Source organism: Serpula lacrymans (assembly GCF_000218685.1).
Source record: "Serpula lacrymans var. lacrymans S7.9 unplaced genomic scaffold SERLAscaffold_19, whole genome shotgun sequence".
Taxonomy (NCBI): Eukaryota; Fungi; Basidiomycota; class Agaricomycetes; order Boletales; family Serpulaceae; genus Serpula; species Serpula lacrymans.
In genome coordinates, this window is record NW_006763308.1 from 1328 (window position 1) to 13137 (window position 11810).

The 11810-nt window shown below is 43.6% G+C and overlaps 2 protein-coding genes across 2 annotated transcripts; both read right to left on the bottom strand.

Annotated features, from left to right (window-relative positions):
* Positions 1-1077: 1077 nt before the first annotated feature.
* On the bottom strand, positions 1078-2138 carry SERLADRAFT_443687 (uncharacterized protein; the record flags this gene model as incomplete). The annotated part of the gene is made up of 3 exons (XM_007324312.1): positions 1078-1502; positions 1545-1917; positions 1989-2138. 3 exons carry the CDS (start codon positions 2136-2138, stop codon positions 1078-1080), a joined length of 948 nt encoding a protein of 315 aa, XP_007324374.1.
* A 7591-nt stretch (positions 2139-9729) lies between these two features.
* Positions 9730-11810, bottom strand: SERLADRAFT_480402 (uncharacterized protein; the record flags this gene model as incomplete). Its single annotated transcript, XM_007324313.1, has 7 exons — positions 9730-9848; positions 9902-10077; positions 10132-10498; positions 10554-10778; positions 10832-10920; positions 10976-11139; positions 11213-11810. 6 exons carry the CDS (start codon positions 11468-11470, stop codon positions 9918-9920), a joined length of 1263 nt encoding a protein of 420 aa, XP_007324375.1.

Here is an 11810-nt window from a genome sequence, read left to right on the forward strand (position 1 = left end):
CGCTTCTTACCATCCTTTTTAGGAATGAAGAACACCGGGGACGTCATAGGGCTTTTGGAAGGTCTGATGTAACCCTTCCTAAGCTGCTTATCTATGAAGCTAGAAACCTCATCTCTTTCTGGAGCAGAGAGCGGTATCATATGTCCTTTTCTCGATTTGAAAGTGTCCTTCAAGTCTATAGCATGGCCCCAAGGCTTAGCCTCTGGGAAGTGTTCTGACTTATGTTTAGAAAAGACTTTCCAGAAATCATGGCACTCGGGAGGTACCAGCCTCTTAATCTCTTCCTTGGGTTTTACCTCATCATTGTCATTGTCGATCTTTTCTAAAGATCTGAGCTCATAAACGTGACCAGCGTTTATCTTTTCAAGACACTCATTGTGATGGACGTGATTCAGTTTACCCAAGCTCATTCATTCCTGCAACGTGACAATGTAACAACCCCTATCTGCCAGTCGGTCTCAGGATTGTGTTTAAATAGCCAGGTCCAGCCCAAGATTAAATTAATCTTCCCTAGTTGGGTAGCTTCGGCAGTGACTCGTTCTCTGTGTCCTTGGTATTTGACAACAAAAGAACATTTGTGTGTGATACAGCCACCTGCGTTAAGCGTACCGTCAATGTTATAAACGGGAATAGATACATCTAATTTTACAAGGGGGAGTCCAATCTGCTCCGCCCAGACCTGGTCTATGAAGATTCTGTTAGCGCCTGAATCAAGCAGTGCACTTGTTGGGTGTACTATGCCCCGGGCAAGGTTTTCCACACCAACGTCTAAACAGATCTCCTTTTGGAATAAATACATGCACATCAACACACGCCTTGGGATTCCGGGAAAGGGTGGCTCCAAAGAAGAAGAAGTATTGAAATAAACATGTTTTTCTATTTTATTTTTACCAGAATCAATATTACAGTCACAATGCTTCATACAGGTACAGGTTTCAGATAACAAATTTAGAAATTTATTTACAAATAAGGGAGCCATCCCTTTCTTTCCATTATTGCTCGTGCAACACCCTGGAACAGGGGCCACTTTGTTGTGGTTTACTTCATTGTTTATAGGAGCAAAGGCACCCAAGTGACCTAAGCTCCGAACTCTTTTCCCTGAGCCTTCATCTCATTGATTTGTTGGTCATAGAAGAAGGCCCGTATTTCGTCGTAAGAACAACTGGCCAAAGAGTTGAGCCGATCGTCCAGTTTTTCGGATTCTGATTGGCGCGCCTGGCGCCCTTGATTATTTTTTTGACCAGTGGCCTGCGCTCCATTTCTACAATCTTGTGCCATATGCCCCTCCTGCCCACAGTTGAAGCAGGTGAATCTGTGCTTTTGTCCGCCCTGGACCGCGCCAATATCCATTGGAGCACCCCGACCTGGTTGCAGCCCAAATGGCTGGAACCCGTGAGAGTGATGTTGTTTTTGGTTTGATGACCCAGGGTGCCTCTGGGAAGAGTTGTTTTTGGTGGTGGACCCGCCACCTTGGTGCATCTTGTAGAGCTCTATGGCCCTACCTATCTTTCAAACCTCCTCCGCTGCTTCGGAGAGGTTCTCACTTCTCATATCCTGCAGGTAAAGCTGTTCTGCAATGTGGGGGTTCACATTGCGTTCCAGCAGCTCCACTGCATGTTCATTTCCAAGACCCCCTTGGATGGAGAGGGCCAGGAACCGGGTTATGAAATCATTCATCCTCATGTTGCCTTGTTTGAAGGAACGGATTTGCTGACGCGCCCAATCACGCTCAGCTTGCAGTTTGAAGTATTTTTCGATCTCTACCTTGAGATTGTCCCAGGTGGGCCACACTCCCACAGTGTAGCACTCCTGCATTCTAACTTGAGCGTATTGACCCACCACAGGTCCCTTTAGTCGAGATAGCACCGCAGTGGCTACCTCAAAATTGTCGGCAAATGCATCCCAATTTGCCTTGACCTAAATTTGCAGTTTGATCCACTATTCGGCAAATTGTGCTCTGTCTCCTTCGAAGCGCCAGGGTCAGCCACGACTTCGACTTTCTTGTTGAACTTTTTCTCAACCGAGGGGGTTGCCACAGGGGGATTTGCCTGCTGCTCAGCGAGTTGCGTGGTCAACGCCAGGATCTGTGCATGCATATTGTGCAACAGAGCATTGACGTCAGGGGTTTGCAACGACATGTCGACTTGTTCTCTTGGTAAAGTAAAAAAAATGTAACAGGGGGTCCCCGCTTGCTATCTGCGGATCTACCTCTTCCCTGCTGAGTATTGGATCTCAATCTCCGACTACCCACACTATAGTATTTGAAAATGTATATAAAAGGTATTTGTACAAAACCCTGGTCCAAACAGTTGTCAGGGGGTGGTCCGCTTGTTAAGCTGTCAACCCTTCTCCAGACTGGCGGAGGCAAGTGCCCGGCCTGGTCAGAGGTATTTGAAGAAGAAGTTTTGTATTCTAAATTCTAATCAATAGTGGTTCCACACCAACTGCTGAGCTATAGTACTCCCCTTAATGCTGGGGGCCGCGTATCACAGGTATTGGTTCTTCTCCCAAAGCACTACAAGGCTGTCGCTAGGAGTGCACCTATCTGCTATGCGGGATATTCCCAGCCAATAACCAAATCTCCTTCACCCTGGAGTCCGGGTGCCCAGTGGGACTTTTTGCACAATGTGCAAGAGAGTATAGAGGAGCAAGTCCTAATGTAACAACCAAGAGTTATTTACTCTGGCACACACAAGAACACACTATAAAGGTAGTGATGAGGGAGTGGTTACCCCTTAAGCTGCAGAGAGTTTGTTGGTATGCAACAGGAGGACTTGCTGAGGGGTCTCCTGCATCTATTGGGGTATATGTACTACTACAGGGTTGTTTGTACATGTGCACTATACAGTTGATAGAGACAGTGGCTGATGATGTCATGGGGCCTAGCCCGCATGGCCAGCTCCACTGTGTGAGAGAGTTGTGTCTAAAATAAGAAGAAAGGCAACGCGGCGCGAGAAAGAGGAGTTTGAACAAAAGGGGAAGTGCCGCGTGGTACCATGTGTGAAAGCTTTAAAGTACAAGGTTAAAGCGGAGAATGAAAATAAAGGAAAGGTCCAAATATTGTGTTATTGTAACAATATATACTACAATACATGAGGTCCTATACAGTTGTAAATAAAGTTTAAAGTCTGATGTCTAGCATATGTCCAGATGGATCTCAGATGGGGGTACAATAACATATGAATCAAAGAAGAAGATGCTTGGAAGGCCGCGTTCACGTGCCACCAAAACTAGAAGAGGACTTGTTGAGTCTTTGGGTTGACCAATTCACCGGCGACCTTCCAGAGTATGATGAATGAGATCTTTGCGGATATGGAAAACTGTGTCGTCATCTACATTAACAATTTATTAATATTTAAGAAGTAGGACGATGAGGCTGAGCATGACAGGATCGTGCAAGAAGTCCTTCGACGCTTACAGGAACGGGACCTATTCATCAAACCCGAAAAATGTAATTTTAAAGTGAAGGAAGTAGACTTCCTCGGTATGATTATAGGCCAGAATGGAATCAGGATGAATCCTGAGAAAGTTCAAGCTATCTTGGATTGGCCAGAACCTACTCGCGTCAAAGGAGTTAGGGCCTTCCTTGGCTTAGGCAATTTCTACTGAAGATTCATTGAAAATTTCGCAAAAATCACAAGACCGTTGAACGATCTCACTAAAAAGGACATTGTTTGGCATTGGGGCACAAGGAACAAGAAGCTTTTGATAAGCTTAAACAGGCATTTACAACAGCGCCCATACTAGCATTTCCAGAATTAGACAAAGAGTTCCGGCTAGAAACCGACTCTTCTGATTTTGCTACTGGGGCTGTTCTGTCAATTAAATGCCCTGACGATCTTTGGAGGCCTTGTGCCTATTTATTGCATAGTTTGTTGCCTACAGAGCGCAACTATCAAATTTACAACAAAGAGATGCTAGCCATTATTAGAGCCTTAGAGCACTGGCAGCACTACTTAGAAGGTGCTAGGCATCAATTTGAAATTTGGACCGATCATAAGAATCTGGAGTACTTTATGACGGCCCAAGACCTAAACCAAAGACAAACCCGCTACATGGTGTACTTGTCAAGGTTTAATTATAAACTAATTCATAAGCCTGGAAGCTCTATGGGGAAAGCAGACACTTTATCCAGGAGAGAGGATCATGCCAACGGCATAGAAGATGATAACAAAGGTGTTACCTTGATAGACAAATCAAGGGTTGCCAATGTTAGAATTGGGCAGGATTCCGATCTTCTGGAAGTCTTCAGGAAAGACATCTCCTCAGAAGAGAAGACACGCCTTGATGGCAATGAAAACTATCTATGGGAAGACGGGCTCTTCTATTTTAAAAGCAAAATCTATGTGCCTGAGTCTGCAAGGATCAAGGCACTAGATAGACACCATGACACTCCAGTGGCTGGGCACCCTGGGTGGCAACGAACGATGGAGTTGATCTCCAGAAACTACATGTGGCCTGGCATAGTCAAAGACGTACAGGAATACGTAAAATCCTGTCTGAGATGTGCCATGGCTAATAATTCTCATCAACCGCCAGCCAGTAACTTATGCCAAATCCAATACCAGCTGGCCCCTGGCAGGATATATTGGTTGATTTGATGACGGATCTGCCCGAGTCAAATGGGTATGATTCAGTAATGGTGGTAGTTGATCGCTTCTCCAAAGAAGTAGTATTCATACCTACCAATAAAACCATTACTGCCACCGGTACAGCAGATTTATTTAAAAATTTTGTATGGTCTATCCATGGGTTACCAGAAACGGTTATCTCCGATAGAGGACCACAATTTGCTAGCAAATTTACGAAAGAATTATGCAAGATGCTGGGCATTAAACCTAAATTATCAACGGTGTTCCATCCGCAGACTGATGGACAAACGGAGAGACTCAACCAGGAGTTGAAACAATATCTCCGGATAATTATTAATGACAGACAGACGGATTGGGCCAAGTGGCTAAATATAGTCCAGTTCTTTTATAATATCAAACAGTCATTGGCTACAGGAAAATCACCATTTGAGGTTACTAGATTGTACCTCCCCAGAATGGGTGTAGAACCTGGCAAAAGCAAGAACGAGGCTGCTGGGAACATGGCAAAGGACATGAAGTCTGTCTTAGACAAAACGCGCAAAGCACTATTCAAAACTGCAGAGCAGATGAAAGACAGGGCAGAGCGTAAACACTCTAAGGCCCCTGATTACAAGGTTGGCGACTTGGTCTGGTTAGATACCGACCACTTAAAATTAAAAGATCAGCAGTCTAGAAAACTGACCAAAAAGTGGATTGGTCCTTACCGGATTAAGGAAGTCAAACCCAATGCAGTGGAGCTGGAACTCCCAAAACGAATGAGGGTAGTACCCATGGTCAATATTAGCCGTGTAAAACCCTACAAAGGGCCACTGCCAGGACAGCGTATAGAACGGCCCGGACCGGTTGTAGTCACCCAGGAAGGTGAAGAAGAGTTCAAAGTTGAACGAGTGGTGGATGCACGCTTGAAGCGTGGAAAATTAGAATTCCTAGTCCTATGGAGGGGCTATGGAGACGAGGACAGAACATGGGAGCCAGAAGCCCATCTGGATCACTCCCGTGACGCTGTTTGCAAATTTTATTCTAAGAATCCCTCAGCTCCTAGGAAGCTTAGAGGCATAGATTCAAAATTTTTTAATTCTCTTTTTCAAACTATGCCCAAAAATTTAACCACTACCTCCGGTATTTGGTCTCGCCTGGAAGTCGAGCCTTGGAAGGGGGGTAGTGTTACAATAACACAATTTTTGGACCTTTCCTTTATTTTCATTCTCTGCTTTAACCTTGTACTTTAAAGCTTTCACACATGGTGCCACGTGGCACTTCACCTTTTGTCCAAACTCCTCTTTCTCACGCCACATTGCCTTTCTTCTTATTTTAGACACAACTCTCTCACACAGTGGAGCTGGCCATGCGGGCTAGGCCCCATGACATCATCAGCCACTGTCTCTATCAACTGTATAGTGCACATGTACAAACAACCTGTAGTAGTATATATACCCCAATAGATCAAGGAGACTCCTTAGCGAGTCCTCCTGTTGCATACCAACAAACTCTCTGCAGCTTAAGGGGTATATACTGGAGCAATATATGGGTAAAGAGGCACCGGAGCAAAACCTCAAAGGCTACAACTCAAGGAATAAATGGTCAAGGGAGGGAACTTGTCATACTAATGTTGGTAGACACTAGAAGAGGACTTGCTGAGTCTTTACCTATACGATGGTGTCTTGTACATTATCATAAGGACATTTAGTTTTGATTTTTTTCAACACATATCTTTTAACAGGGACCAATGCAATCTCCAATATATAAAGGATCAAAGCATTGAATCAGATGATGAGGTTAAATTTACAGTTTTAGAGGACTCTATAATTGCTTGATGTTGTATTTAATATCATAGAGAAATAATAGTTTCAGTGCTTTGAAATCAAATTGTGATAGTAATAAATGTATTTGACTATGATAATCATTAAGAAAATGCATTGCAACGAAAACAACACTTGTAACAGCGGTAGATGTATTTGGCTATGGTAGTGGTCATAAATATGTATTTTTCTGAAAGTGTGGTGAAACTGTTATATCTACATTGAGCTATACAAGACAATATAGCCAGCCTTGTCTTGTATAGTTGACAAAATAAACACCTGTTTGGATAGGGGATCTATGAGTTATCATAGCTGATAATGCTGAAGCCCAGCTATATAGAGCTATATAATAGGGACTTGTCGACACAACTATACCAGCTATACCAGCTATAAGAGCCTATATAGTGCTATATGGGCTATAATACTATAATAGCTATCTGGGGTTTTCCTGATGAGTCATAATAATGGCCCGAATGACAAGCTTGAACAGAGTATATCTGAGAAATATCTACCCACTGCAAAAGATATTGGCATCATCATGATCCCTTCTGTTATAATAAAAATTCACAAAAGAATAGTTTTATAGTACCTCCTGGGCATTCTCACTGAGGAGAGACAGGTGAAAATATATTTACATGGTTAAGCAAAATACTTATATGGAGATAATATATGTAGCAAAGCATGTGTGATAGTCTACAGCATCTGAAACCAAATATGGAAAGCAAACACCCCAAAAGGCCCTCAAAGAGCTGGCATAAATCTTCAGAATATTACAAGAATCCCAGGGACTATCAGTTATTCCCTTGCGGGTTGATAGACTTATTCCCGGCGTGGTTCCAACTCAGTCATGAAGTTTGTGTTATTGAGTTATAATCTATACATTACAAGTAATTAAATTTTCACCACAGAATACTGGAGAGGTTTCACACATAAATCTACACCCTCGGGTGTGGGTGAACTGTGTTGCAATTTTTGTCTTTGTTAGAGTTTGGCCACCCCAGGACCACCTCAAGAAACTTTGCGGCATTGACATTACCTAGATACCTGTCAACCTTGAGGTTGAAAGCATCTATGCAAGAGAGCAGATATTGACGCCTTTCCTCTAACTCCAGTTTTTCTGTGATTATGCCTTTTTTGTTGATTTGTTTTGCATACATTTGCAGCTGTATCCCGTTAGGTAGAGTTAATCAGAATTCAAAAGTATGTGTGCCCGGGATCCTAAGGGCCCAGTGACTTACTGAAGATCTTCCAACTTCAGACCCACTGATAACCAATCAGCAGTTCCTTAGACCACTCCATGTCTTGTTTCTTGTTGCAATAAATACAGCTGGATTTCTGCTTTGCTGGATAATTTTGCTATAAAGACTTTGTATATATCCATGGTGTCTTTTTTATGCAGCCAGTTTCACTGTGCCTTTTTTTCCTGGGCAATACAGGCCTCTGAGTTTTTAGAGTCTGTGTTACAATAGGCACCCTAGTACCTACTTTACGCTTTACTTTTACTGTACTTTACTTTTCAGTGCCCCAAGATTATATCTTGTTGGTGTTGTCACAGTATAGCTGTGCAAAAAGAATAAGAAAGGACATGAAGGAATATGTGCTGATGAATCCTATGCAGGTAGTACATGATACAATTGTTAAAATAAGGAAAAGAAGAGAATAGAACAATGAATGCTGCATATATAGTGTTACAGGTTTGTACAGCCATAAGATAAAGTCCAATAGCAAAAAGAGAGCACACAAATCATGATGTCATAGAAATATGCAGTAAAAAAGCAAGATAAAAATAATATCAGTATCAACACAGTTCCCTTGTTATCAGTCAGGCATTATAAAAAAATGTGTCCATAAAAATGATTCAAAATCAAAAATAATTGCACTTCAAATGAATGTTTTGCTCAGAAAAAGGAACTGGGGCCACTGGTCCACCACCTGGTCCAAATCCAACAGTTCCATGGCCTTACCAATGGTCTGGTTGTAATAGACCACCTGGTCAAAGGAGGGAGGGAGGGGAGTAGTTCTAATCTAACAGGTGTGTCCCAGGCAGCATGTGGTAACTGTAGCTGTAGCGAAGACAATAGACAAAGGATAAGTGTACCCAAGCAAATGGGACAGCAATGTACAGTATATGGGTAACACAAGAGGATAGACCTTTTCCAGCTCCAAAACTACTCAGCCACATTCCAGCCAGGCAAGATGAGCGACCAATGATTTAATAGTGTATAATGGCAGATTGACACCATGAAGATGGACCAGCTGCCTGATGGGAACCGGCCACTGGGGCTTCACAGATATCAGCAGTGGCACGTGGTAGTTGATGATTTGGCAATGGAAGTGGATGGAAAGAGGTGACATCAGATGTGGAGGAGGTGCAAGGAGGTCAAGTAAAAGGAGTGTAGAAGTGACAAAAAAGTAGACTATTGTAGGGATTCAAAAATGACCGTCTGGTGAGAAGAGAAACAAAGGAAGAGGGCTCATGGTGGGGCTAAGGAAGGGAAGGGAAGTAAGGGAAACAATGAAAGCGAGGGTGCAATGTGTAGCCAGTGGCAACGCAAAATATTGCCAAAATGCCAAAATGCAGAAAGTACCAAATGTAAAGCAAAGGTAGGTGCAACTTGATTGCCTAATAGAGGTGGGTGCTGATCAGCCACAAGTACACAAAAAGGCAATATTAATTACTATTCCATGTGGCACTGTGCCTGTGTGGCGCAAAGGCAAGTCTTTTGAATATTTGCTTCATTTTTGACACCTGTCCATGCTACCAATCAACTTTGGTGCATGACACCAGATTTGGAAGTTATGAGATATTTGCACATCAAATGCCAAATAGAAAATGGTGCCTAAACAGGTGAGAGACAGGAAGAGGTCTTCAATGAGCAGACTCTGATTCAGCTGAGTGGTCTAAGACAGGCACTCTGTGTAGAAATTATATTATGTAAGCAAACTTTGGAGCTTCGCCCAAAGATTTATTCTGTGATTATAACCGGCTTTTTGTGGCTATCACTAATTTTCACATGGTATTTACATCTGTTTGTTATATAAGAAGCTTTGTACCTACATTATTACAGCATTCGTTTGCCCAAGAATCCTTCTCCTGCACTTGTTCCCGTGCCCTGAGGGTCCAAATACAGTATCTAACACCCTGTGACCTGGGTTGTCTAAGATTGGCATCCTGTAATGTACTGACCCAGCCAGGTCGTCTAGGATGGGCACAATAACACTGCCTAATGTGGCCCGGCTGGTACACTCCGCTGGCCCCATCTATACAGTAAGATTATCAGGTAATAATACCCTGTCTAAGACAGGCAATTATAACTATATGGGCTGGGCTGTCAATATGCAAGTTCAAGGTTTCCTCAATTTGTCCTTGTCCCTATGGAAAATTTGGAAGGAGGCACACCACACCACTTCTCCATAAGTATACTACTTTGTATAAACAACTTGTGCCTAGTCTATCCTAGACCACGACTTTTAGTAGCCATTTAAGAACGGAGCAGCAGTTCTACTAACAAGAACAAGTAGTGTATCAAACTTTTGCAAGTATGTTTCGGTTAATCTTCAACTTCACCATCAAAGTCACAAGAGAACCAACAATGAGAGTGACCCCAGTAAAAACAATCATCCCACTAAAGTTCCCTTTTTGCCTATTTAGAATTGCTCCACCAATTGGCCCTCCGACAAGTGCCCTGTACCGAAAATTGATTAGTTAAGCGAGTGTACGCGATCGGTGTGGAACTCACAGAAACGACACCAGACTGTATGCCATGCCCATTCGAATCCCAATTTTCTCAATTTGGGAAATTTGAGCGATGCATGCTGATTGAAGAGCAAAAAATGCTCCAGAGAAAAATCCGAAGAAGACAGCATAACACATCAGGGCAGCTAGACTATGTGCGTGCATCCATAAAGCGAGACAAAAAATCCCAGAAATTGCAGTGAATGGTACAAGTAAATTGTACCTCCCAATGTAGTCAGCCATGAGGGCAGGAAGAATGCGTCCAATTACACTTCCAGCATTCATCACAGAGAGGAGATCAAACGAGAGAGCTTGGGATAGGCCATTATCTTGGCCATACTGAACGATGTAGAAGAAAGGGATGAATATGCCTGTGTCTCGAAGTCTTAGTGTGCACAAGTATATGATGCGCAGGAAAAAACAGACCAAGGCAACATATGCCACTACCTAGAGTAAACAGCATGAAGTTGGCGTCTTGTAAGGAGACGACATCGATCCACGGTCCTGGTTTGCGCTTAGGCAGGCGACTCGAAACCGTGAGTGTCGATACAATCCCACACGCCAAACAAACAAACGCAGATATTCTTACAGCCCAACCAAAACCCACTTCGTCGAAGAGCCGCTGTAGTAATATAGGGAAGACCACTCCACCTGAGAAGGGGGAAGGTCATGAGAGATGACAGTGAAACCTAGGGATTTCTCACCAGCACTAGAGCCGGCCACTGCTACTCCCATGGCGGTAGCCCTATACTTTCGAAAATGGGTAGCTGTAGCGCTCATAGAGGGGTAAAACCTTGTAGGAATGATTAGCATAATACGGCGAAACATGATGATTTTCGGAGACTGACATTAGGCCAAATCCGATGCCAAAAAGAATACCTTGGGCTAAGATGAATTCATAATACCGGCTGGCCAAAGAAGTCATCATGAGGCTGAGAGTCAGGATAACAGTACCGGAAGCCAGAAGCACGGTGGGTCCGTAGGCATCGAAAAGTCGCCCCACAAAACTGCCCTAAGAGTTCCGTACGTTCCGTACTCAGTCAATTCATGCCAAAGACGAGTATCATCGGTGGATCATCTCTTACAGAAAAAAAGAATACCCACAGCTGAAGGGAACCAATCCAGGAGATGTCGGAAGCCGAGTAAGACGATAGCTGGTTCACAGCATACCAAAGCTGGAAACTTCCGAATGCGATGGACTGGCCAAAGGCAGCAAAAAGGCTGAGGAATGCACCAAATATTGTCAGATAACCACGGACACCACCCTCCACAAACTTTGGTGCAGGAGGTTGGGCAACTTGAATGCTAGTGTCTGAGGAAAGTTTCTCTTGATCAGGCACCATTGTGTGGAAAGGGAAGGTATGTACGAAGGTGGGACCGTCAATGCGTCAAGCCAGTTCATAAATATTGATGCCACGTATATCGGAGAGAATGTGAACACTGATGCAACTCCCAGTGACCGTGACACGTATCTAGCCAGTCGGTGGTTAACTAGAAGGGCGAGTTTCGAACTTCGAGACGCGGCCGAATCAGCAGTCCCCATCGTGTCATTTGGGAGGCGATGTTCGAAGCGTCAATCGTCTGATGAGCTGAGACAGGAGTTCCAAAGTTGCTCCTCGCAGGCGGAACTGGCATATAAATACTATGACAGCCTCGGACATGTTGCTTGCCGAGGCTTCTGTT